General features: G+C 41.2%; 1 protein-coding gene across 6 annotated transcripts in view; it reads left to right on the top strand.

Moving 5' to 3' along the window:
• The window catches only part of EYA2 (EYA transcriptional coactivator and phosphatase 2), a 340,732-nt gene that overhangs the window by 233,502 nt on the left and 79,739 nt on the right, over nucleotides 1–27,491 (top strand). For 5 of the 6 annotated variants that reach the window (XM_073580561.1, XM_073580558.1, XM_073580562.1 and 2 more), the window contains 3 exons: nucleotides 1,214–1,262; nucleotides 3,421–3,563; nucleotides 7,488–7,604. In XM_073580561.1, coding sequence (XP_073436662.1) covers nucleotides 1,214–1,262; nucleotides 3,421–3,563; nucleotides 7,488–7,604 — 309 coding nt within the window. The remainder of the gene's footprint in view (nucleotides 1–1,213; nucleotides 1,263–3,420; nucleotides 3,564–7,487; nucleotides 7,605–27,491) is intronic. The other variant, XM_073580563.1, reaches the window with a different exon arrangement.

Raw genomic sequence — 27,491 nt, 5'->3', positions numbered from 1 at the left:
ACAGAATTTACCAAATGGCTGCAATGAAACAAAGAGTGAAAAATTTAAAGGGGTCTGAATACTTTCCATACCCACTGTATGTTCTGCCATTTTTTCACTAGATCTTTTATGGAAAGCTAGGTGACAACCAATGTGGCTGCTATCGCAGCTCACACAATGGTTGTCAGATAAATATGGCATTCAGGACTCCAGAGAGGACTGTTTGATCACTGGAGATCCCACCTATCAGAAGAACGGGATTGACGTTTTGCGGATGCGTAATGCCGCACCATTCAAAATTTATTGAAATAACAGTGATAACCAATTATGTCTCTCCGCTATGTCCTTTAGTCCCATAAATCTTGAAAAGAGTGGCACTGCTCATGTTTGACCAATGCTTTATTCCATAGAAGGACGTGGGTGCCTTCTTCTCATTGGGGTTCTTATTATTGAAGTTGTATTTCTGAGAGTAGCCCTTTAAAGGGAATCTGTCAGTGGGATCCACTCTACTAATCTGTCTATATAGGCATGTAGGTCATAGGAAGCTGAATAAAATTATACCTTGATATCTATGATCCAATGTGTTATTCCAGAGAAATTCACGTTTTTCTTAATACGTAAATGAGCTGTTAAGATCTATGAGTGGAACACAGATCTGCCTCCAAACTTATTTTATATGAAAGGGGGCGTCCAGTGTGAGATCAGCGGAGCAGACTGTCAGTCATTACATGTCTCACATTGGTAAAGCTCTCTTTCCATTAAAATAAGCTCTGGAGGCAGATTCTCCAGGAGATCTATGTCCCACCCATAGATCTTAACAGCTTATTTGCATATTAAGAAAAACATGGTTTCTCTGGAATAAAATATTGTATCGTAAATATCAAGGTATCATTTTCTTCAGCTTTATATGACCTATATGTCCATATAGACGGCTTAGGAGGGTTGAACCTATTGACTGATTCCCTTCAAAATAAAACTGCTTCTGGCTACTTATTGGGCAGCGTGTGAAGTACTGATCTATCTTTACCTCTTCTCCAATCAGTGGTGCACTTCTGATGACTGGGAGTATCCACAGTACTAGAATGAGTAATGACACAGGGGGTGTACATGTACATTTTGTTCTATATTCAGCGCATAGACTGCATATCTTATATATTGTCCCTCCATTGTCAGTACAGAATCCAGCGCTGGGTTCAGGCCGAGGTGATAAACATTTCTTATTTCTTTCTTTAAGGCAACAGCAAAGAATCCCAGCAATTTGCACCTGAACTGAATTACGCAAGGTAAGCGGAGTGCTGTGAGATATGTGGAGCTCTGCAGTGGTGTTGGACTTTTCTGTGCTGTTTGTGTAGTGACTGGAGCGGAGATGTTTGCATGTTCTCAGCAGGGACGGAGCAGTCTGGTTACCTTTGTAGCGGCCGTAATGTCACCGTTGACCTGAAATCATCATTTAGTGCAAATTAATTATTTGGGTAATAGATAATTAACTGGGAGTAAAGAATGAGACACTTGTCTCTTATGGAAATAACGTTGATTCATTTTTTCTATGGCCACTATTTCAATCCTGGGAACCACAAGCATTTCTATGTGTAGATGTCTGTTCCCTGCTACAATCCTTAAGTAAATTTAGTACTTATCTAGAAACCTGCGCAGACTGATATCCGTCCTCTAATTTTTGGAGGATTTGAAGGGGGGAAAAAGGGTGATGTTCTGATGACCATGGTACTGGACACAGTTCCCATTACCAATGATTTCTGCGCCCATGTAACATAATTATATAATCCGTCAGCACTCCCACTAATCAGGTTGTTGGAGCCATAATATCTGAGCTATTGAAGTCTTTTCCATTAGGCTGCTTTTCCACTTTGATTTTCGGCACTATTTCTGCAACCATTAAGTAAAATAGGTTACTTGCATTTTTTCGAAAATATGCAACGTGAAAAATTCACTAAAAACTCGTTGTGGGAACGTAGCCTTAGTTTTGGCTACATTCAGTTTTATTGCAGGAATGAAAAGCCTTGTAATGATACGCTCACATGACGTCTTTTTTAAGCAGGTTAGCTCTGGCTCCCGCCCGAAAAAGCACATAATAAACGTTAAAATGTCAAAATGACTCGCTGTCCATATGATCAGGCTTTTAAGCTTCTTTTGACAGCTTCAAGTATGTAAAAACGCAAAGTGATCAAATGAAGTGACAGGTCAATTCTTTAGACTGATTTTTCTTGGAAGCCACTCACTATTCTATGCATACAAGTAAAGGAGAAAAACAACAAACCAACAAAACGACCACAATGATGCAAAAAAGACACTTTGGAAAAAAAACATCGCCGGCATTTTCCTGAAGTATTTGCTGCTTGAAAAACTCAGCGGGTGCACCAATATATAAAAGACTTTGTGTGCACATACCCTTAGTACTGTCAGTACATAGTTCTTAGGGCTCATACTCACTTGCGAGAGACTCGCATGAAAGCCTGGCACTGCCGCCGGCACTGGGACTAGAGCGTGCGGCTGCAGCTGCATAGAAATACATGTAGCCGCACGCTCCGGTCCAAGTGCTGGCGGCAGTGCCAGGTTTTCATGCGAGAGACTCACACGAGAATCGTACAAGTCTCTGGCAAGTGAGTATGAGCTCTTAGGGTACAGTCAGATGGCCATATCACTCGGACTGGCCAGCGACCCTCCTGACCTGAGCGTGCAGCATGTACTTCTATGGAGCTGTCACGCTCAAGTCAGGCCACCGTCCAGTACGAGAATTGCAATGCAATCCTCGTGCAATTAATGCAGCAGTTTGACTGCACCCTTATACTGGTAGCTGAAAGTCTGAATGCCCTGATTCACGACAGTGACCAGCACCATCCACTCCTGAGAGTGAATGACCAAGAAAACATTAAAGAGTAATTACATTTTTATCATTTTTTCTTTTTTTTTTATTAATTTTGTCCAGCAGGAAACATTTTGAAAATGTGCTAATCAATTTATTAGAGAATTTATTTTCATTTATGTAAAACAAAAATGCATGTAAGTCGATATTTAGCCCTTGTTTTCACCAGAGCCTATTTTCCTGCCTTTAGCTCCATTTATATCATAATGTACTTATTTGGAGTACAGATGATGGCAGTGATGCGTTAGGACAATACTCAAAGGAGGAAACAAATGCTGACACTTTCACTGCCAACATCTGTACTCCAAATGAGTATATTGTGATATAAATGGAGCGAAAGGCAGGCAAATAGACTGGAGAAAGTCTGAGGTCTGGAAAATGCTTATATGTAATTTTTCTTACAGGAATGAAGACATATCCTCTAATAAAGTGATTTGCAAAGTTTCATAACTTTCCCTGCTGGACAAATTTATTCTTAAAAAAATAAAAGTTTAGTTACTCTTTATCGGATGAGGTTTAGCATGCCGTATAAAGTCATCATTTTTGTGTTCCCTTTGCAGGCATTACCCCCATATAGTTTCCCCCCCATCCATCCCAGCGATGGCTGCCTATGGACAGACCCAGTACAGCGCAGGCATTCAGCAAGCAGCAGCATACTCCACATACCCTCCCCCCGGACAGGCCTACGGCATCCCATCTTACAGTAAGTCACATACCATGTGCCATCATTTCGTGTCTCTCTGATATAAAGGAAGAAATATTGAAAACCTTGCACGTTGCAGTGCTGACTGCGTAGCGGGGGGGAGTTGGTTCATCTGCAGATTCTGTGGTTTGGTGTTTAGTAATGGGGGGAATGGTTGCTATCAACGTGAAGCCATTCACTGTATCCTTCTGACACACCACAAATGGCTTCCTGCCCGGTTCCGACCTCTAGCTACGATGCGGTTAAAGAAACGGGTCAGGGAATGGAGGCCAAAATTTCACTGACCATCAACAATGCTTGGTATCCGACCGGGGACGTCTGCCAAAGATGAACGCTGCTTCAATTCCTGGCAGAACTGACAAGACCTCATTCCAGGCTGAGACTGTTTATAGATGTGTGTGAGATTTAACGTCTTGTGATTTCCAGTGTCAATCTGCCCTGGAAGGGGTAGCAACATGGGGGGAAGTGGGTAAAAGTTCCTGCACGGGGTCTGACGGCACAGTCATCGCCACAACTTAAGTCACAAACAGAAATTTTACATTCCATAAAAAGGAAAGAAACTAGAAATTCAGGTCATCGTGAACTGAAAGAAGAAAGGATCATAGAAATCTGCGTGAGAACTTGATTTTCTGATTCAAAAATTCTGCTCTTTGTGTGCAATTTTTCACTTTAATTTTCTGTGTTTTCCAAAAAATGAATACCCTAATTGGATTGGGTTTTTTTTAAAGTGATTTTTCTCTTTTCTCTTAGTTACCATCAAATTCTTCATAATGACACACGTGGGTAGATAAATTTTGCTTTCTTTTATCTTTAACATGACTTTTAAGTCCATAAACGCCACAAGTTCCTCTAAAATATCCAAAATTTGTGCCAAAAAATGTAGGGGTAAGAAAAAATCACTCGAGGAAGAGAACTGAACTACATTCCCGCAAAAATGTTGAGACTTTTTTTTTTTAAAGAAATGGAAATGGAAAGAAACTAGAAATGCAGGTCGTAGTCAAACGAAAAGAGAAAGGATTCTACAAATCTGCAAGAAAAGCTGAATTGATGAATATCTGAAGAACCCAAACCACAAGAACAATGCCAAACATAAAAGGTGGAAACATAAATAGACTTTGAACAAGCCGCAAATTGAATAAAGAATTTGCCACTAATTAAAAAAAAGAAAAACATCAAAAATCAGACAAAAAAAAGTTGCAAATGGAATAATCGGGCCCTAAATGCATGGAATAGAAAAAAACCTCCATCCTTCTCTCTGCAGGTTGCATTCTGCTTGAACAAATATTAAGAAGTTTATTTCATTATAAAAAATATTGGATTTCTGTAAATATTCTGAAAGTTATTAAATATCTAGAAATTCATATAGTCTGTATACCCCGGAGTCGATGCCGTATGTGTGTGAAGCTGGGCCAGTATGAATGGTGAACGCTACATAATTAAGATATTTACTACATAGTGGATGACTGTGTGCGGACACCTCGTTGTGAAGCCATGACTGACGTCCACGTGTGTCAATTGATTCCTCGTGCATTTTTCCTGTTTGTGGCTTGTTGTGGAGACATGGAGTAGGGAATTACTAGCAGATGTGGTGGTAATATGTGTAACAGAGGACATGGGGGTCCTGCAGGAAATATTGGGTGGAGATACTGAACTGAGAGGAGCCCTTCCTTGGCCGTGTTATCTTGCTCCCATCAGGGGTGACCCCACGACTGTAAAGTTTCTGAGTCTATTGCGGCAGCAAATAATAAATCCTAATGAGGCAGAGCGCAGTGATGGGAGGCTGTCGACCGTCTCTTTATTTCTGCTGATACGTGGAGGGATTTTTTCCAGAGTTGTTCTGCTGTTTGAGAACTGGAAAGTTTCCAGGGAAAAATACCAAGCAGTTGTTTCTCATAGAGCAGGTGAAAGTGGAACCATTTGCTACTGGATTGTGTCTTCAGGGTAGGACACATGGCGACTCCATATGTTGCTTATAAATAGTGCAGATTACCTATTAGGGTCACCGCTCATGCAGGGCAAGGGAAAGTCTCCCACCTGGCTGCTAATCCACAACAATGAGGGGTTTCTGCTCATACAGGACAACGTAAATTCAGCTCATTTTCCTAGACACAACACAACATGACCGGGGGAGACGTTTACCGCTCGGGTTTATTTTCCTACATCAACAGTTATGCCAACCATACACATTAGACTAATGTCATCCAAACCCAACAAAATCTATGAGTTTTGGCCCACAGTCTAATGTACGGGAGTCCCCTTCTCTACCAGACAAGTGATTGTCCAGGGAGATGTCGATTTTGGTCTGCTGGTCACTTTGGAGATAAGTCGTCAGTAGAGATGTCTAGTAGAGGCTTTCTCATAAAGAACACAGGAGTGCTTGGTTGAACAAGCGCTCCTGTGTATTGGAGGGATGGCCGAGATGGCTGCCAGCCATACCATTGGCTGGCAGCCATTTAATGTGTATGGACAGCTTTACTCATAGGGCAAGGTAGACTATCCAAAAAAATAAATACAAAAGTAGAACGGAGGCCCAGTGGTTAGCATGGTCACCTGGAAACGTGGGCTCATATCTGACCAAGAGCAACATCTGCATGTTTGTATGTTCTCCCAGTACTTTTACAGGTTTACTCCCACACTGCAGAAAAAAATAATATATTAATAGGTTTATTTAGAATTTAGATTGAGAGCCTCATTGAGAAAAAGACAGATGTGAGTAATGGCGATTTCTGTACTGTGCGGTGGAATAAGTTGGCGTTATAATAAACGAAAGAGGTTGGCAACTACTTTTTTCTTTGGTGGCCTATCATTAGGATAGGCCATCAATATCAAATCGGAGGGAGTGGGCCACCCGGGACTCCCGTTAGTCAGCTGTTGCTGGCTGTGAGCGGAAGCTCTCAGATGCTGCGGGAACACAGTAGCTCCTTCATTTCAATAAGGGCCGTGGACAGGTACGTATATATCCATCCCTGTTTAAATGAATAAGGGGTGAATCTATAACACCCAGCCATGGACAATACATTTTTGAAGGAGCTTCTGTGTTTCGGCAGCATCCGAAAACTACCAGTCGCCTCCAACAACGGCTGATTGGTGGGGGTGGCGTGTATATCATTCCCACCGATCAGATATCGATGACCTATCCTACAGATAGGCCATCAATAAAAAAGTAGTGGCCAACCACTTTATTAAGAATTGTAATCATACTAAGGGTTCATTAAAACTCCTGTGTTTCATGGTCGAGTGCAATTTGCTTTTTCAATGTAAAGCACACGTACACGTAATAGCCCACGACAGCGAATAGATGCAATGCTTGTTGCATTTATGTGCCGTCCTTTACATAGATATATGAATTAGGCCTGAGGCTAAATACACACATCTGAAAATGAAACCGCAATGCACAGACTAGTCAAGGATCTCCTGACCCAAACGCAACAGCCTGTATAGCACGTATATATGAGGCTGTCGAGTTTGGGTCAGGAGACCTGCAGCCAGTCTGTGCATCATGCTGCATACTAGGACCACGACATATGGATGTGTGAATGTAGTTGAGTTTCCTCACAGAGGGTTGCATTTCTTCCATGAGGGTTGGTGTTCCTCTTTTTTGGACATGATTACCCTGAAGAACAAGCACATAAAGGCCATTGTAATGCCAGGTTGGTATTTGGTCTCCTTATAGTTTTCCTCTTTTTTCTCTTCATATTTATTTGCGGTCAGGTCATCACTAGTGGGAAGTTGTACCTTTTCAGCCATTTCCATAGCCTAGAATAGAAATATTTGTGGATATTTGCCAATAAGATGCCATGGTCACATAGGGCCGTGTTATTTGCTCCTCACCCTGTACTTCCTTCCCGTTGCTATGTTGGTCTTCCATGTGTCCCACCATACTGCATACATCAGTCATGTTTATTTCTGTACTTTCTTTTTTAGATATCAAAACCGAAGACAGTCTAAGCCACTCTCCCGGACAGAGCGGGTTCCTGAGCTATAGCTCCAGTTTCAGCACCCCACCCCCAGGACAGGCACCTTATACGTATCAGATGCACGGTATGTGCCCCGCCGGCCATGAGCTATAGAATTATCTGAGGAACATTAGAACTGTGGGTTTCCTGCATTCTTTAAAGAGAATTCAGCTATTTATTTCATTGGGTTGTAACATGGGAGTAAGTGAAGTGTAGTCTGCACTGTGTGTCTGATACCTCTTTGGTACCAGGCGATAATTTGCTTTGTGCATTGCTATTGCTTCCTTTGCAGTTCATTTGTATTGATTGCAATTCTAAGGGGTCCCATAAATTTTAGATGGCTGTCTGATGAACAATGTTTTGCTAATCGTGGCCAACTCTTCCATATATAGGAACTCTCGCAGGGCCGAGCTCTCCTGAGTTCTGTACGAGAGAGGCACTGTCAGACACTTCTGGAGGTGGCTTATCTCTTAAAATATGAAAGGATTTGTGCCCAAAATCAGACATAGATAATGTTCGACGGAAGATGGTTTGGCCAATTGTGTTGCCTGCAGCTATTGCTCAGACTCTCCCATACACAGGAGCGGGCACTGTGAGGGCTCTTGTGCTCTCTACGACAGAGACACTGTCAGACATCTCTGATGGTGGCTTATCTTTTAGGTAAAAAAAGGATTAGCAGCCCGAAATCAGACATGGACTGTCGGGATCCCCCAGACACATTAGACTGTCGGCTGAGCGGGGTTTGAGAGAGTTGAGAGTCCCACGTACACTTTAGATAGATGTGTGACGAACATTGATTTGGCTGATCGTGCATTAACTCTCCCATAAACAGGAGCATTGCTCTGCCTCTGTTCTCTACAAGAGAGCCAATGAAAGACTTTTCTTGTTGTGACTGATCTCTTATAAAAGAAAAGGATTAGTGTCCAAATTCGAACCTAAGTAGATGTCAGATGGATGATGGTTTGGCCGATCTTAAGGCTGGCAGCTATCTCTCCTGAGTCTACCATACACAGGAACGCTCACTCTGCCGAACAAGTTCTCTACTAGAAAGCCACTGACAGGCTCCTCTGGCGGCAGTTTGTCTTGCCAAGAACAAAAGAATCATCAGTCCAAAATCTTACATAGGGAGTTGAGAGGTGCTCATACTCTTTAGATACAGTGATGTGAAAAAAGTATTTTCCCCCTTCCTGATTTCCTATTGTTTTGCATGTTTGTCACATGTAAATGTTTCAGATCACCATACAAATTTAATACTTAATTAAATTAAATTTAATATTTAATATTAGACAAAGATAACACAAGTAAACACAAAATACAGTTTTTTCATGAAGGTCTTTATTATTAATTGAAGAAGAAATCCAAAACTACAGGGCCCTGTGTGAAACAGTGATTACACCCCCCCCTTTAAAACATAAATTAACTGTGGTTTATCACATCTTTGGCAAGCTGAGTTCAAAATCCCTAGCTACACTCAAGCTTAATTACTGCCACACCTCCTCTCAATCAAGAAATCACTTAAATAGGACCTGCCTGACAAAGTGAAGTAAACCAAAAGATCATCATAAGCTAGATATCATTCTGCAATCTAAAGAAATTCTGGAACAAATGAGAAACAAAATAATTGAGATCTATCAGTCTGGAAAAGGTTATAAAGCCATTTCTAATGCAGTGATAACCATTATCCACAAATGCAAAAACATGGAACAGTGATGAACATTCCCAGAAGTGGCCAGCCCACCAAAATTACCCCAAGAGCGCAGTGACAACTCATTCAAACATCCAAACTCATACAAAACAACAACATCAAAAGACAACACCATAAGAAATAACCTCGGCAAAAATCCTGCAAGCCAGAGTTCCAATACGAAAGCTGAGCAATAAGAACATAAAGGCTCATCTCAGTTTTTCCAGAAAACATCTTGATGATCCCCAAGACTTTTGGGAGAATACCCTGTGGACTGACGAGGCAAAAGTTCAACTTTTCAACTTTTTGAATGGTGTATCTTCCATTACATCTGGCGTAGAAGCAAAACACAGCATTTCAGAAAAGGAACATCATGCCAACAGTAAAATGTGGTGGTAGTGTGATGGTCTGGAACTGTTTTGCTGCTTCAGGAAGGGGAATGTCTGGCCAAAACGAAATTAAGACTTTGGCGTGGCCTAGTCAAAATCATGACCTTAATCCGATTGAGATGTTGTGGTATGACCTTAAAAAGGCGGTTCATGCTCGGAAACCCTCCAATTGCAACAATTCTACAAAGATGAGTGGGTCAAAATTCCTCCAGAGCATTGTAAAAGACTCATTGCCAGTTATCGCAATCACTTGATTGCAGTTGTTGCTGCTAAGGATGGCCCAGCCAGTTATTAGGTTTAAGGGGCAATCCTTTTTTCACACAGGGCCCTGTAAATTTTGATTTATTTTTCCCTTAACAATAAAAACCTTCATTTAAAAACTGTATTTTGTGTTTACTTGGGTTATCTTTGTCTAATATTTACATTTGTTTGGTAATCTGAAACATTTAAACGTGACAAACATGCAAAAGAATAGGAAATCAGGAAGGGGGCAAACACTTTTTTTGCACCACTGTAAATGTCAGAATTACAATGGTTTGGCTGATTGTGCCTACAAAAAAGGAAGTAGTCACTCTGTGGAGTGTTCTTGTGTGCTCTACAAGAGAGCCGCTGCCAGGCTCCTCCTCTGGTGGCTAATCTTGCAGAGAAAAAAAATGATCAGCAGTCTGAAATTGGACATAGAGAGTTGGGAGGTCCTAGACACATTCGACTGTTGGATGAGTGGGCTTTGGCCGATGTTAGTCTTATGTGTAGAGGGGCCTTAGGGCTCAAACTGGCAGTGATATTACATTGCCTGAAGTCTGCGAGGTGAAGAAGGGTTAATTGCTCAGTTATTGTTTTCAGCATTCAGCTGTCTCGAAGGAATGTTCAGAATCGTCCAACATGACGTTAAGTCTAAAATCTGTGACTTGTCCTATCTGAGACCCACAGCCTCTGCCAGCCAGTCCTTCCCAAGAAACACTTTGTTCTGGCTGAGAAATGTTTGGTATTTATTGAGCATTTCACATCGGTGCCACTGGCTACACACAGGAGCTTGTGATCTGATGGGTGACAGGGCCGAGGGCTGCACGCAGGGCTCATCCTGCAATGGTCGGGGGATTGACAAGTCTGTATTTTTTATTTTTTTGTATTTAATTATTTCTCCTCATTGACAGTATGTGAAAAATTCTAAGATAGACATCATACCGAAAAAAATTGGGCGCAGTGTATGTTTCTCCAATTGCAAAATCTGTGTAGCCTTTTTTTAGTATAAACGGCTGCATGTACAGTATGTATCATCTGCCCTGTGTCCATCACAGAGACCTTCCTTGTAGCTCGAGGCCTAAAGAGTGTACGGGTCATGTTTATTTTTAGGTGCTGTGTCCCTTTAAGTAGGTTGAAGGTGAAGTTACACCTTTAAGGTATGCCGCAAAGAAAAAAATGCTGCGCGTTTCCCACGCTGTAATGCTGCGAGGCTTCACCCTTTGCTACCAGGAGAAGCATGTTCCCTCCGGCAACCAGAAAATAAATAATTATTTTCTTTCTTTTTTTTTCCCATAAATCAAGCTTTACGATAGATTTGGCCTCATTGTCCTTTTCCGCCTCGCAGGGATGAGCCTCCTTTTGGAGTGACAGCCATCGACAGCTGAAAGTCCCTGACATATTTATATATTTACCCGAATCCCATGGGGGTTCTCTGCGTTTGACTCTTAACCCCTGATGGAGACTGAAGTTTTTAAGAGGAGACAAAAACTATTTTGAAAAAAAACACTCATCCCCCCTCCCGCAGTTCTCCAGCCCCTCACCAAAACAGTTCACATTCACATGCCATACATTTACATGCAGCGTATGTGAGCGCTGCCGCTGTGATGGGTCATTTATAGTGAAATATCTCATATATCGTATCCCTAGATAAACACATACGAATAGAGCATCCAATCGGAGATTATCAGAACAGGTGCCAGATTATCAGATTGTCATAGACCATCTGATAATCACGGTTCTGTGCAAAAGTTTTAGGCATGTGTGACAAAAATGCTGAAAAGTAAGAATTCTTTAAAAAAAAGTGCCAATTTATTTTTAGCAATTAACAAAATGTAACGTTAATGAAAAGAAAGAGAAGTAAAAATCATATCTACATTTGGTGTGACAGCCCTTTGTCTTCAAAACAGCATCTGTTCTTCTAGTTACACTTGCACACAGTTTCTGTAGGGTGGTTGTTCCAAACATCTTGGAGAAGTAACTACAGATCTTCTGTGGATGTCACTTGTGCAACTCTTTCATATAATCCCAGACAGACTGGATGATGGTGAGATCAGGGTTCTGTGAGAACCATAACATCACTACCAGGATTCCTCTTTCTTCTTTATACTCTTAATGACATTGGCTGTGTGTTTGGGGTCGTTTTCCTGCTGCAGAATAAATTTGAAGCCATATAGACTCCTCCCTCATGGTATTACATGATGGATAAGTATCTGCCTATATTTTGCAGAACTGAGGACCTCATTAATCTAAATCCACCATCATCCAGTTGCTGAAATGCAGTTCCAAACTTGCAAGTTCCCCCACTGTGTTCCTGAAGACACTCATTGTTGCACCAATCTGCAGGCCTTCTGATATCAGACAAATATTTCACATTGTGACCATCAGTCCAGGGCACCTGTTGCCATTTTTCTGCACCACAGTTCCTATGCTTCATGCATATCTAGGTAAGTCACTTGGTCTAGCTGGGTCCCGCTGGTTTTGTTGGTGTCAATTCTGAACTGATGGCACTGCTGGACATCTTCTGATTTGAAAGGGAAGTAAAGATAATGTGATTCATCTACTGCACTTAGTTTCTTTGGCCGACCACAGTGTCTACAGTCCTCACTATTGCCGATTTCTTGATGCTTCTTCAAAAGAGTTATTACAGTACATCATGAAATCTTTGGCTGGTAGAAACATTTCTGATGCAGTATAACTACCTTGTGTCTTGTTGCTGTGCTCAGTCATGCCATGATTTATGACCCGTTATATGATACTGTCTAACACAAACCTCACCTTTAGAGCAGGGTTTGGCTGTTCCTCTCCCAGTTTTAAGTGTCCTTCCCATCTCTTTCTGTTTTAGTTACTAACTTTATTTCATCGTATATACAAAATGATGATCATTATGATGTATTTGGTATAATTGGTTACTCATAAACCTGACTGTAAGCCTCCAAAATCCCTGACTTTGTGCAAGCATACCTAGAAAAATTGTTTTGAAAGCAACAACAATTATTAACCAGGGGAAGAGTCTTGAGGAGATCATTTGCATATTCCCAGTGCCTTCTGGGATAAGTGAAGAGTCTCCGCGAGCTCAACGATCACTGGGTTTTGGCCGTTGCAGCTGAAAAGAAGAAATCGGAAAACCAGGGGAAGAGTCTTGAGGAGATCATTTGCATATTCCCAGTGCCTTCTGGGATAAGTGAAGAGTCTCCGCGAGCTCAACGATCACTGGGTTTTGGCCGTTGCAGCTGAAAAGAGGAAATCGGAAAACCAGGGGAAGAGTCTTGAGGAGATCATTTGCATATTCCCAGTGCCTTCTGGGATAAGTGAAGAGTCTCCGCGAGCTCAACGATCACTGGGTTTTGGCCGTTGCAGCTGAAAAGAGGAAATCGGAAAAACCGCGTGACTATCGTTTTTAAGAAATCTCAAGATGGAAGAGGCCAGGAGCCATTTGGTGAGCTGCATTTCTTGCTACATGTTCACAGATTTACCAGTGGAAAAGCCAAACTTCACATGCCACAAATGCAAGCTTGTGTCCCTGTTGGAGGAAAAGTTGCAAAATCTCGAAGAGAGGTTAGCTACGTTGAAGATCATTAAGGAAGGTGAAGAGTTCTTGGACAGAGCATAATTATCTCTTCATGTTACAGAAAGAGAAGAAATTCGAAGTGCACCTGAAGAAACAGAGGAATGGAGACATGTGACCCAGAGAAGCAGGAGGATCAGGAGGCAGTCAGCACCCATACTGCTCAGAAACCAGTACCAGGCTCTCATGCAGGAAAACGATGAAGAAATACATCAGGATAAGACTTTGCCAACAAACAGCAACCTTGTACGCCTTCAGAGTCCTCCTGGATGGAGAAAGAAAAATGTTGTGAAGAAGAAACGGAGAGTGGTGGTCATGGGGGATTCCCTGTTGAGAGGAACAGAGGCCGCTATCTGCAGACCGGATATAACTTCAAGAGAAATGTGCTGTCTTCCAGGTGCAAAAATTAAAGATGTGTCTGACAGGATATCAGGACTCTTCAGATGACTACCCATTCCTGCTACTACATGTGGGGACAAATGACACCGCAAGAAACGACCTGGAAACCATCTGCAGAGACTTTGAAGACTTAGGCAAGAAAGTGAAAGAACTGGGAGCGCAGGTGGTCTTCTCTTCCATCCTCCCAGTGGATGGCCATGGAACAAGGAGGTGGAATAAGATTCTGCAGGTGAACAACTGGCTACGTCGATGGTGCCGTCAGCAACGATTTGGATTTCTGGATCACGGAGTGAACTACTTATACGATGGACTACTTGCTAGAGATGGGGTGCACCTTACGAAGACTGGAAAGCATGTATTTGGAAGTCGCCTTGCTACACTTGTAAGGAGAGCTTTAAACTAGAACAACATGGGAAGGGAAGCAAAAGACCAGAAAAAGCCATACACCTGACAAATGCTATTGAGAACTCTACTATTAGAAGTGGAAAGGAAGAACAAAGACGAAAGAATCTAATTAATAAAAATATTGGAGAAAGAGAAACCAATCACAAACTAAAATGTTTCTATACTAATGCACAAAGCATGGGCAACAAACAAGGAGAATTGGAACTACTAACACAGGAAAAGAAATATGATGTCATTGGAATCACTGAAACTTGGTGGGACAATACACATGATTGGAATACAAGACTAGAAGGATACAACTTATTTGCAAGAAACAGACTTGATAAACGAGGAGGGGGTGTTGCATTGTATGTTAGAAATGCGTATATCTGCACAGAGATTGAAGCTTCAGAGACTGGGAGTTCTGTGGAAACTGTTTGGGTAAGAATACAAGGACAGAACAATGGAAAGGACACCATTGTAGGCATTTACTACAGGCCGCCTGTGCAAGCTGAAGATATGGATGAACTCTTTATGCATTAAATGGCCAAGTTCTCCAAAAAATATGACATAGTTGTCATGGGAGATTTCAACTATCCAGACATTTGTTGGGAATCTCTCTCAGGCAAAACTAACAGGTCAAGGAAATTCTTATCCTCTCTTGCTGACTACTTTATCTTCCAAAAGGTAGGGGAGAAAACAAGGGGAACTGCTACCTTGGATCTAATCCTTATAAACAGGGAGGAAATGGTTGAGGAGGTAAAAGTGGCTGGAACCCTAGGAGGTAGCGACCATGCTATTTTAGAATTTTGGATAACTAGAGGCGGAAGACCTGTGAAGACTCAGATGTCAAGGTTAGATTTCAGAAAGGCAGATTTTAAGGGATTCAGAAAGATAATTGGAGGGATCCAATGGCTGGATATCCTTAAAGACAAAAATGTCCAGGAAGCATGGGAAATCTTGAAAAATGAAGTTCTCAAAGCACAGTTGTTAACAATTCCGAAAAGAGGGAAGAATAGGAAGCATTTAAGGAAACCAGGATGGGTGAACACAGAACTTAAGCACATGCTAAAAAGGAAGAAAAAAATGTTTATAAAATGGAAAGAGGGAGGCATATCTAAAGAAGAATATAATGCTGTCTGCAGAACCTGCAGGGCACAAATCAGATTAGCTAAAGCTGAAAATGAATTGAGGCTTGCAAGAGATGTCAAAAGCAATAATAAAGGATTTTGGGGATATGTCAAAAGTAAAAGAAAAGTCAAAGATGCTATAGGATTTTTACAGGATGAAAATGATGAAATGGTAAGACAGGATGTTGAGAAGGCTGAACTTTTAAATTCCTATTTTGCATCTGTTTTCTCTCAGAAAGGAAATGTAACACCAACTGTTATTCACTGTCCTATTAAGGGAATAGAAGAATCCAGGATATCTATAAACAGAAAGATAGTGAGGAAACACTTAGCTAACCTAAATGAATTCAAGTCTCCAGGTCCAGATGAATTACACCCCAGAGTACTGAAGGAGATAGCAGAAGAAATTTTTGAACCCCTCTCCATAATCTTTGAAAATTCTTGGAGAACAGGAGAAGTGCCAGAAGACTGGAGAAGAGCAAATGTTGTTCCTATCTTCAAAAAGGGGAAGAAGGTGGACCCAGGCAACTATAGGCCGGTGAGTCTGACTTCTATACCAGGAAAGATCTTTGAACAAATTATTAAACAACATGTATGTCAATACCTGGATAAGAATGAAGTGATCAAACAGAGTCAGCATGGGTTTGTAACTAATAAGTCATGTCAGACTAACTTAATTTCCTTCTATGACGGTATCACTGATTGGGTGGATCAAGGAAATGCTGTAGATATAGTATATCTTGACTTTAGCAAAGCATTTGACAAAGTCTCTCATACAATCCTTATTGAAAAAATGACTAAGTTTGGAATGGACAAGGCAACTGTTAGGTGGATTCATAACTGGCTTAGTGATCGGACCCAAAGAGTGGTCGTAAATGGCTGCACATCCAGTTGGAAGAATGTCTCAAGTGGGGTACCACAGGGCTCTGTCCTGGGCCCTGTATTGTTCAACATCTTTATCAACGATTTAGATGAAGGAATTGAGGGTAAACTGATTAAATTTGCTGATGACACAAAGCTAGGAGGGATAGCTAATACTAGAGAAGAGAGAGAGAGGATTCAAAAAGATTTAAATAAACTGGAGAAGTGGGCAGCAACTAACAGAATGGTTCTTAACAGGGAGAAATGCAAAGTACTACATCTGGGCAATAAAAATGAAAAAAGCATATATAGAATGGGAGGAATAGGGCTAAGTGACAGCACATGTGAAAAAGACTTGGGTATACTAATAGATCACAGACTGAATATGAGTCAACAGTGTGATGCAGCAGCAAAAAAGGCAAATGCAATTCTAGGATGTATTAACAGAAGCATACAGTCTAGATCACGTGAAGTCATTATTTCCCTCTACTCCTCTTTGGTCAGACCTCATCTGGAATATTGTGTCCAGTTTTGGGCACCACATTTTAAAAAAGACATCAACAAACTGGAGCAAGTTCAGAAAAGAGCGACCAGAATGGTGACCGGTCTGCAAACCCTGTCTTATGAGGAAAGGTTGCAGGATTCGGGAATGTTTAGTTTGCAAAAGAGAAGACAGACTTAATAGCTGTCTACAAATATCTAAAGGGCTGTCACATTGTAGAAGGATCAACTTTATTCTCATTTGCACAAGGAAAGACTAGAAGCAATGGGATGAAACTGAATGGGAGGAGACACAGATTAGATATTAGAAAAAACTTTTTGACAGTTAGAGTGATCAATGAGTGGAACAGGCTGCCACGAGAAGTGGTGAGTTCTCCTTCAATGGAAGTCTTCAAACAGAGGCTGGACAGACATCTGACTAGGATGATTTAGCGAATCCTGCTTTGAGCAGGGGGTTGGACCAGATGGCCCAGGAGGTCCCTTCCAACTCTACGATTCTATGATTCTATGATTAATTTCATTTAGATTTCTCTTTTGTTTATTCATTTTACATTTTGTGAATTGATAAAAAATGCAAACCATTCTTACTGATGGCCTAGAAGAATCAATATGAATTATTTTATGGGCCACTTCTATGGAAAAGCATCATTGAGGTTTTAAGCAGTTTTTTAAGAAAGAAAAGTGCAATAAATATAAAAAAGTGCAATGATCTGAGCTGGAAAAACAACATTTTTACTTTCAAACTGTCGGTGTATTAATCCTTTTCAGCACAACATCTGGAGAGTGACCAAAACATAATAAATCCAAAACGTGTCCCCGCACTGCTAATGATTTCTGGAAGTCCATAAGCTTCCAGCTTTCGAAAACTAGGAGCAGCACAGAGGATGACAGCAACTGGTAATATTTCTACCTTATGAGATGGTAATCAGGCCGGGAATGTGCGCTGCCTTTGGCTCTTGCTTTCAGTTGACAGAGTAATTTGGGGCCATTTGGAAAGCTGTGCCCCTCGGCTCTGTTGCGGATTCTTTGCGCTGACTCTTAGAGAACCTTCATTTACCCTGAATGATCACTAATAGGTTTTTTTGGAGTTAACCCTTTAACAGTAGAGTATTTCAAGCTTGTTTTGCTTATATTAGCAGTGGTTCATCTGGAGACCGAATAACACTGCGAAAAAAGGCTTTATACAGTCCTACGGAAATACAGCTTTATAATTGTACAGTGAAAATTTGGCAGCTTTCTCATATTTTTTGGCGTTTTCAGTTTCTCAACTTTTTTTTTAAAGATCTATACTTGCTCGCCGTGAATAGACATGTTCTCAGCTGGAAATCTGACTTATTTTGCACAGCTGAATGACAAATTCAGGATTCTCGAAAATCTGGGTGACAACCTACCAAACTATAATAGTGGAAATATTAGGTACCAGCCAGTTATAGATATTACTAAGAATCAAACCTGAAAAAGTCCTCATTCAGATGCCTCTGGGGATTTTTTGCTTGTTTTTTGCTGGATCCAGTTTTCATCCATTTTTGGTCCATGCTTTGTTTTTATCATCAGTTATTCAAGTAAGCAAAAAACAAAAAAAAATCCAAACTTCTCTTACATATTAGAGATCGGAAATGAGAGGAAAAAAAAACTATGACTCCTCGTGTAATGTACTTAAATATTAACTTGGTGGGAGTCCAGCCAAGCGGAGGCCCACCTTTACATTTCACATGGACATTCAGTCCATGAGCAAACAACAGTCATCTGAACAGCACTATTAAGTAAACTTGATCCAGGAATGTCCATTTTTTTTTTCAATGACACCATGGAAACCAAAAATACGGTCGTGTGAACGTAGCCTAAAGGTGCAATCGCCATTTCATGAGCAATAACTTAAACTTGGAGGCCATTGGTACAAATAATTATCTTTTTATTAAAAAAAATTTATATATATATATATATATATATATATATATATATATATTGTGAGGTAGCGCTGTCATGTAAGTAAGGGGTTCTCGCTTGCAGCGATCGAAAAACACATCCGGCACAGGATTTTCCAACAAATCATAGTCTATGAGGTTTATTCATCCTTCATAAACCTCCAGCAGCAATATACACAGCATTACAGGAGAGCGTCCATTATACAGGCTATTTAGCCCCAGGGTTATCTCACCCACGTCAGGGTTCCCATATGGCTGTTTCTCCAGGCCGCAGAAGTCCACTCACTCCTCAGGGACTCTCAGATACTGGCCGCCATTACACACACAGCCGCTCCACAGGCTGCTGTTAGTGAGGAGATCCTTCTCCTCACGGGACCTTCCAAACTGGACCAATCAGGTCCCAGCATTCATTCCATGTGACCTAACCTGGCCACATTATATGGTCCATAGCCATGCCCACCGGGTCACATGACTATGACCTCACCACAGGTCCTTCACACAGACATATATACTTTACAATAGCATTCATAAACATACATATGTCTCTATCTCAAGGTCACCCACCTTGAGATACATAATGGCTCTTCAACCACTCACACTCTTGGGACATCCACACAGCGCCCCCTCGTGGACACAGTGGTCATTACACCACAATATATACACACACAGTGCCTTGCGAAAGTATTCGGCCCCCTGGAACTTTTCAACCTTTTCCCACATATCATGCTTCAAACATAAGGATACCAAATGTAAATTTTTGGTGAAGAATCAACAACAAGTGGGACACAATTGTGAAGTTGAACGAAATTTATTGGTTATTTTAAATTTTTGTGGAAATTCAAGAACTGAAAAGTGGGGCGTGCAATATTATTCATCCCCTTTAACTTAATACTTTGTTGCGCCACCTTTTGCTGTGATTACAACTGCAAGTCGCTTGGGGTATGTCTCTATCAGTTTTGTAGAATCATAGAATCGTAGAGTTGGAAGGGACCTCCTGGGCCATCTGGTCCAACCCCCTGCTCAAAGCAGGATTCGCTAAATCATCCCAGTTAGATGTCTGTCCAGCCTCTGTTTGAAGACTTCCATTGAAGGAGAACTCACCACTTCTCGTGGCAGCCTGTTCCACTCATTGATCACTCTAACTGTCAAAAAGTTTTTTCTAATATCTAATCTGTGTCTCCTCCCATTCAGCTTCATCCCATTGCTTCTAGTCTTTCCTTGTGCAAATGAGAATAAAGTTGATCCTTCTACAATGTGACAGCCCTTTAGATATTTGTAGACAGCTATTAAGTCTCCTCTCAGTCTTCTCTTTTGCAAACTAAACATTCCCAAATCCTGCAACTTTTCCTCATAAGACAGGGTTTGCAGACCGGTCACCATTCTGGTCGCTCTTTTCTGAACTTGCTCCAGTTTGTTGATGTCTTTTTTAAAATGTGGTGCCCAAAATTGGACACAATATTCCAGATGAGGTCTGACCAAAGAGGAGTAGAGGGAAATAATTACTTCACGTGATCTAGACTGTATGCTTCTGTTAATACATCCTAGAATTGCATTTGCCTTTTTTGCTGCTGCATCACACTGTTGACTCATATTCAGTCTGTGATCTATTAGTATACCCAAGTCTTTTTCACATGTGCTGTCACTTAGCCCTATTCCTCCCATTCTATATATGCTTTTTTCATTTTTATTGCCCAGATGTAGTACTTTGCATTTCTCCCTGTTAAAAACCATTCTGTTAGTTGCTGCCCACTTCTCCAGTTTATTTAAATCTTTTTGAATCCCCTCTCTCTCTTCTCTAGTATTAGCTATCCCTCCTAGCTTTGTGTCATCAGCAAATTTAATCAGTTTACCCTCAATTCCTTCATCTAAATCGTTGATAAAGATGTTGAACAATACAGGGCCCAGGACAGAGCCCTGTGGTACCCCACTTGAGACATTCTTCCAACTGGATGTGCAGCCATTTACGACCACTCTTTGGGTCCGATCACTAAGCCAGTTATGAATCCACCTAACAGTTGCCTTGTCCATTCCATACTTAGTCATTTTTTCAATAAGGATTGTATGAGAGACTTTGTCAAATGCTTTGCTGAAGTCAAGATATACTATATCTACAGCATTTCCTTGATCCACCCAATCAGTAATACCATCATAGAAGGAAATTAAATTAGTCTGACATGACTTATTAGTTACAAACCCATGCTGACTCTGTTTAATCACTTAATTCTTATCCAGGTATTGACATACATGTTGTTTAATAATTTGTTCAAAGATCTTTCCTGGTATAGAAGTCAGACTCACCGGCCTATAGTTGCCTGGGTCCACCTTCTTCCCCTTTTTGAATATAGGAACAACATTTGCTCTTCTCCAGTCTTCTGGCACTTCTCCTGTTCTCCAAGAATTTTCAAAGATTATGGAGAGGGGTTCAAAAATTTCTTCTGCTATCTCCTTCAGTACTCTGGGGTGTAATTCATCTGGACCTGGAGACTTGAATACATTTAGGTTAGCTAAGTGTTTCCTCACTATCTTTCTGTTTATAGATATCCTGGATTCTTCTATTCCCTTAATAGGACAGTGAATAACAGTTGATGTTACATTTCCTTTCTGAGAGAAAACAGATGCAAAATAGGAATTTAAAAGTTCAGCCTTCTCAACATCCTGTCTTACCATTTCATCATTTTCATCCTGTAAAAATCCTATAGCATCTTTGACTTTTCTTTTACTTTTGACATATCCCCAAAATCCTTTATTATTGCTTTTGACATCTCTTGCAAGCCTCAATTCATTTTCAGCTTTAGATAATCTGATTTGTGCCTTGCAGGTTCTGCAGACAGCATTATATTCTTCTTTAGATATGCCTCCTTCTTTCCATTTTATAAACATTTTTTGCTTCCTTTTTAGCATGTGCTTAAGTTCTGTGTTCATCCATCCTGGTTTCCTTAAATGCTTCCTATTCTTCCCTCTTTTCGGAATTGTTAACAACCGGGCTTTGAGAATTTCATTTTTCAAGATTTCCCATCCTTCCTGGACATTTTTGTCTTTAAGGATATCCAGCCATTGGATCCCTCCAATTCTCTTTCTGAATCCCTTAAAATCTGCCTTTCTGAAATCTAACCTTGACGTCTGAGTCTTCACAGGTCTTCCGCCTCTAGTTATCCAAAATTCTAAAATAGCATGGTCGCTACCTCCTAGGGTCCCAGCCACTTTTACCTCCTCAACCATTTCCTCCCTGTTTATAAGGATTAGATCCAAGGTACATCGAGAGACTGAAATTCTTGCCCATTCTTCCTTGGCAAACAGCTTGAGCTCAGTGAGGTTTGATGGAGATCGTTTGTGAACAGCAGTTTTCAGCTCTTTCCACAGATTCTCAATTGGATTCAGGTCTGGACTTTGACTTGGCCATTCTAACACCTGGATACGTTTATTTGTGAACCATTCCATTGTAGATTTTGCTTTATGTTTGGGATCATTGTCTTGTTGGAAGATAAATCTCCATCCCAGTCTCAGGTCTTGCAGACTCCAACAGGTTTTCTTCAAGAAAGGTCCTGTATTTGGCTCCATCCATCTTCCCATCAATTTTAACCATCTTCCCTGTCCCTGCTGAAGAAAAGCAGGCCCAAACCATGATGCTGCCACCACCATGTTTGACAGTGGGGATGGTGTGTTCAGGGTGATGAACTGTGTTGCCTTTACGCCAAACATATCATTTGGCATTGTTGCCAAAAAGTTCGATTTTGGTTTCATCTGACCAGAGCACCTTCTTCCACATGTTTGGTGTTTCTCCCAGGTGGTTTGTTGCAAACTTTAAACAACACTTTTTATGGATATCTTTGAGAAAAGGCTTTCTTCTTGCCAGATTTGTGCAGTGTACGACTGATTGTTGTCCTATGGACAGACTGTCCCACCTCAGCTGTAGATCTCTACAGTTTATCCAGAGTGATCATGGGCCTCTTGGCTGCATCTCTGATCAGTCTTCTCCTTGTTTGAGATGAAAGTTTAGAGGGACGGCAAGGTCTTGGCAGATTTGCAGTGCTATGATACTCCATCCATTTCAATATGATCGCTTGCACAGTGCTCCTTGGGATGTTTAATGTTTTGGAAATCATTTTGTATCCAAATCCGGCTTTAAACTTCTCCACAACAGTATCACGGACCTGCCTGTTCTGTTCCTCGGTCTTCATGATGCTCTCTGTGCTTCAAACAGAACCCTGAGACTATCAAAAAGCAGGTGCATTTATACGGAGACTTGATTACACACGGGTGGATTATATTTATTATCATTATTCATTTAGGACAACATTGGATCATTCAGAGATCCACAATGAACTTCTGGAGTGAGTTTGCTGCACTGAAAGTAAAGGGGCCAAATAATATTGCACGCCCCACTTTTCAGTTTTTGAATTTCCACAAAAATTTAAAATAACCAATAAATTTTGTTCAACTTCACAATTGTGTCCTACTTGTTGTTGATTCTTCACCAAAACTTTACATTTGGTATCTTTATGTTTGAAGCATGATATCTGGGAAAAGGTTGAAAAGTTCTAGAGGGCTGAATACTTTCGCAAGGCACTGTGTTATTATTATTATTATTTATTTATATAGCACCATTGATTCCATGGTGCTGCACATGAGAAGGGGTTACATACAAATTACAGATATCACTTACAGTAAACAAACTAACAATGACAGACTGATACAGAGGGGAGAGGACCCTGCCCTTTCGGGATTACATGCTACAGGATGGTGGAGAAGGAGACAGTAGGTTGGTGGGTTGCAGCACTGTATATACAGTACAGACCAAAAGTTTGGACACACCTTCTCATTCAAAGAGTTTTCTTTATTTTCATGACTATGAAAATTGGAGATTCACTCTGAAGGCATCAAAACTATGAAATAACACATGTGGAATTATATAATTAACAAAAAACTGTTAAACTACTAAAAATATGTCTTATATTCAAGGTTCTTAAAAGTAGCCACCTTATGCTTTGATTACTGCTTTGCACACTCTTGGCATTCTCTTGATGAGATTGGGTTCAGGTCTGGTGACTGTGGAGGCCAGGTCATCTGGTGAAGCACCCCATCACTCTCCTTCTTGGTCAAATCACCTTTACACAGCCTGGAGGTGTGTTTGGGGTCATTGTCCTGTTGAAAAATAAATGATGGTCCAACTAAACGCAAACCGGATGGAATAGCATGCCGCAGCAAGATGCTGTGGTAGCCATGCTGGTTCAGTATGCCTTCAATTTTGAATAAATCCACAACAGTGTCACCAGCAAAGCACCCCCACACCATCACACCTCCTCCTCCATGCTTCACGGTGGGAACCATGCACGTAGAGTCCATCTGTTCACCTTTTCTACATCGCACAAAGACATGGTGGTTGGAGCCAAAGATCTCACATTTGGACCAAAGCACAGATTTCCACTGGTCTAATGTCTATTCCTTGTGTTCTTTAGCCCAAACAAGTCTCTTCTGCTTGTTGCCTGTCCTTAGCAGTGGTTTCTTAGCAGCTATTTTACCATGAAGGCCTGCTGCACAAAGTCTCCTCTTAACAGTTGTTGTAGAGATGTGTCTGCTGCTAGAACTCTGTGTGGCATTGACCTGGTCTCTTATCTGAGCTGCTGTTAACCTGCGATTTCTGAGGCTGGTGACTCGGATGAACTTATTCTCCGCAGCAGAGGTGACTCTTGGTCTTCCTTTCCTGGGCCGGTCCTCATGTGAGCCAGTTTCTTTGTAGTGCTTGATGGTTTTTGCCACTGCACTTGGGGACACTTTCAAAGTTTTCCCAATTTTTCAGACTGACTGACCTTCATTTCTTAAAGTAATGATGGCCACTCGTTTTTCTTTACTTAGCTGCTTTTTTATTGCCATAATACAAATTCTAACTGTCTATTCAGTAGGACTATCAGCTGTGTATCCACCAGACTTCTGCACAACACAAATGATGGCCCCAACCCCATTTATAAGGCAAGAAATCCCACTTATTAAACTTGACAGGGCACACCTGTGAAGTGAAAACCATTTCCGGTGACTACCTCTTGAAGCTCATCAAGAGAATGCCAAGAGTGTGCAAAGCAGTAATCAAAGCAAAAGGTGGCTACTTTGAAGAACCTAGAATAAAAGACATACAGTATTTTCAGTTGTTTCACACTTTTTTGTTAATTATATAATTGCACATGTGTTAATTCATAGTTTTGATGCATTCAGATTGAATCTACAATTTTCATAGTTATGAAAATAAAGAAAACTCTTTGAATGAGAGGGTGTGTCCAAACTTTTGGTCTGTACTGTATATATATATATATATATATATATATATATATATATACACTCACTGGCCACTTTATTAGGTACACCTGTCCAACTGTGTGTTAAGACTTAATTTCTAATCTGCCAATCACATGGCGGCAACTCAGTGCATTTAGGCATGTAGACATGGTCAAGACAATCTCCTGCAGTTCAAACCGAGCATCAGTATGGGGAAGAAAGGTGATTTGAGTGCCTTTGAACGTGGCATGATTGTTGGTGCCAGAAGGGCTGGTCTGAGTATTTCAGAAACTGCTGATCTACTGGGATTTTCACGCACAACCATCTCTAGGGTTTACAGAGAATGGTCCGAAAAAGAAAAAAAATCCAGTGAGCGGGAGTTCTGTGGCCGGAAATGCCTTGTTGATGCCAGAGGTCAGAGGAGAATGGGCAGACTGGTTTGAGCTGATAGAAAGGCAACAGTGACTCAAATTGCCACCCGTTACAACCAAGGTAGGCAGAAGAGCATCTCTGAACGCACAGTGCGTCGAACTTTGAGGCAGATGGGCTACAGCAGCAGAAGACCACACTGGGTACCACTCCTCTCAGCTAAGAACAGGAAACTGAGGCTACAATTTGCACAAGCTCATCAAAATTGGACAGTAGAAGATTGGAAAAACGTTGCCTGGTCTGATGAGTCTCGATTTCTGCTGCGACATTCGGATGGTAGGGTCAGAATTTGGCGTAAACAACATGAAAGCATGGATCCATCCTGCCTTGTATCAACGGTTCAGGCTGGTGGTGGTGGTGTCATGGTGTGGGGAATTTTTTCTTGGCACTCTTTGGGCCCCTTGGTACCAATTGAGCATCGTTGCAACGCCACAGCCTACCTGAGTATTGTTGCTGACCATGTCCATCCCTTTATGACCACAATGTACCCAACATCTGATGGCTACTTTCAGCAGGATAATGCGCCATGTCATAAAGCTCGAATCATCTCAGATTGGTTTCTTGAACATGACAATGAGTTCACTGTACTCAAATGGCCTCCTCAGTCACCAGATCTCAATCCAATAGAGCATCTTTGGGATGTGGTGGAACGGGAGATTCGCATCAGGGATGTGCAGCCGACAAATCTGCGCCAACTGTGTGATGCCATCATGTCAATATGGTCCAAAATCTCTGAGGAATGCTTCCAGCACCTTGTTGAATCTCTGCCACGAAGAATTGAGGCAGTTCTGAAGGCAAAAGGGGGTCCAACCCGTTACTAGCATGGTGTACCTAATAAAGTGGCCAGTGAGTGTATATTATATATTATACAGCTCTGGCAAAAATTAAGAGGCCACAGCAAAATGTTCAGTTTATCTGATTTTTCTCTTTATAGGTATATTTTTTAGTAAAATGTAAATTGCTCTTTTATTCTATAAACTACTGACAACATGTCTTTAAATTTCCAAGCACTAAATTTTGTATTTATTTGCAGAAAATGAGAAATGGTCAAAATAACAAAAAATGCAGTGCTTGCAGACCTCAAATAATGCTAAGAAAACAAGTTCATAATAATTTAGAAACAACAATACTAATGTTTTAACGCAGGAAGAGTTCAGAAATCAATATTTTGTGGAATAACCATGATTTTTAATCACAGCCTTCATGCGTTTTGGCATGCTTTCCACCAGTCTTTCACACTGCTTTTGGGTGACCTTATGCCACTCGGTACAAAAATTTAACCAGTTCTTTGTTTCATGGCTTGTGACTATCCATCTTCCTCTTGATTACATTCCAGAGGTTTTCAATGGGGTTCAGGTCTGGAGATTGGGCTGGCCATGACAGGGATTTGATGTGGTGGTCCTTCATCCACACATTGATTGACCTAGCTGTGTGGCATGGCGCATTGTCCTGCTGGAAAAACCAGTCCTCAGAGTTGGGGAACATTGCCTGAGCAGAAGGAACCAACTGTTTTTCCAGGATAACCTTGTATGTGGCTTGATTCATATGTCCTTCGCAAAGATTAACCTGCCCAATTCTAGTCTTGCTGAAGCATCCCCAGATCATCACCGATCCTTCACCAAATTTCACAGTGAGTGCAAGACACTGTGGCTTGTACGCCTATCCAGGTCTCCGTCAAACCGTTAGACAACCAGGTGTTGGGAAAAGCTGAAAATTAGACTCATCAGAGAAGATTACCTTACTTCAGTTCTCTATGGTCCAATCCTTATAGACTTTGGCAAACTTCAGCCTGGCTCTCCTTTGCTTCTCATTGATGAAAGGCTTTTGTCTACCTTTACATGACTTGAGCCCTGCCTCTAGGAGCCTGTTACAATCAGTTCTTGCTGTGCACTTCACCTCAGCTGCTATTTGCCATTCCTTTTGTAGGTCACTTGATGTCATCCTGCGGTTGTTGAGTGACATTCGAATAAGATGACGGTCATCCCGGTCAGTCGAGAGTTGATTTCGCCCTCTGCTGGTCTGTAGCTTTGTTGTCCCCAATGTCTGCTGCTTGACCTTGTTGTAATGGACTGCCATCTTAGAAATTTTAAGGATGCAGGCAACATGACACTCACTCTATCCCTCTGCTAGTAAAGCCAGAATTGAGCCCTTCTTTTCCTCAATCAAGACTTTTCAACTCCTTTGGCATGGTTAAA

This window comes from Dendrobates tinctorius, unplaced genomic scaffold (genome assembly GCF_039654945.1).
Source record: "Dendrobates tinctorius isolate UK_male_01 unplaced genomic scaffold, ASM3965494v1 ptg000065l, whole genome shotgun sequence".
Taxonomy (NCBI): domain Eukaryota; kingdom Metazoa; phylum Chordata; class Amphibia; order Anura; family Dendrobatidae; genus Dendrobates; species Dendrobates tinctorius.
Note: the sequence above shows the minus strand (reverse complement) of the source record. Positions and strands in the feature narration are given on the sequence as shown.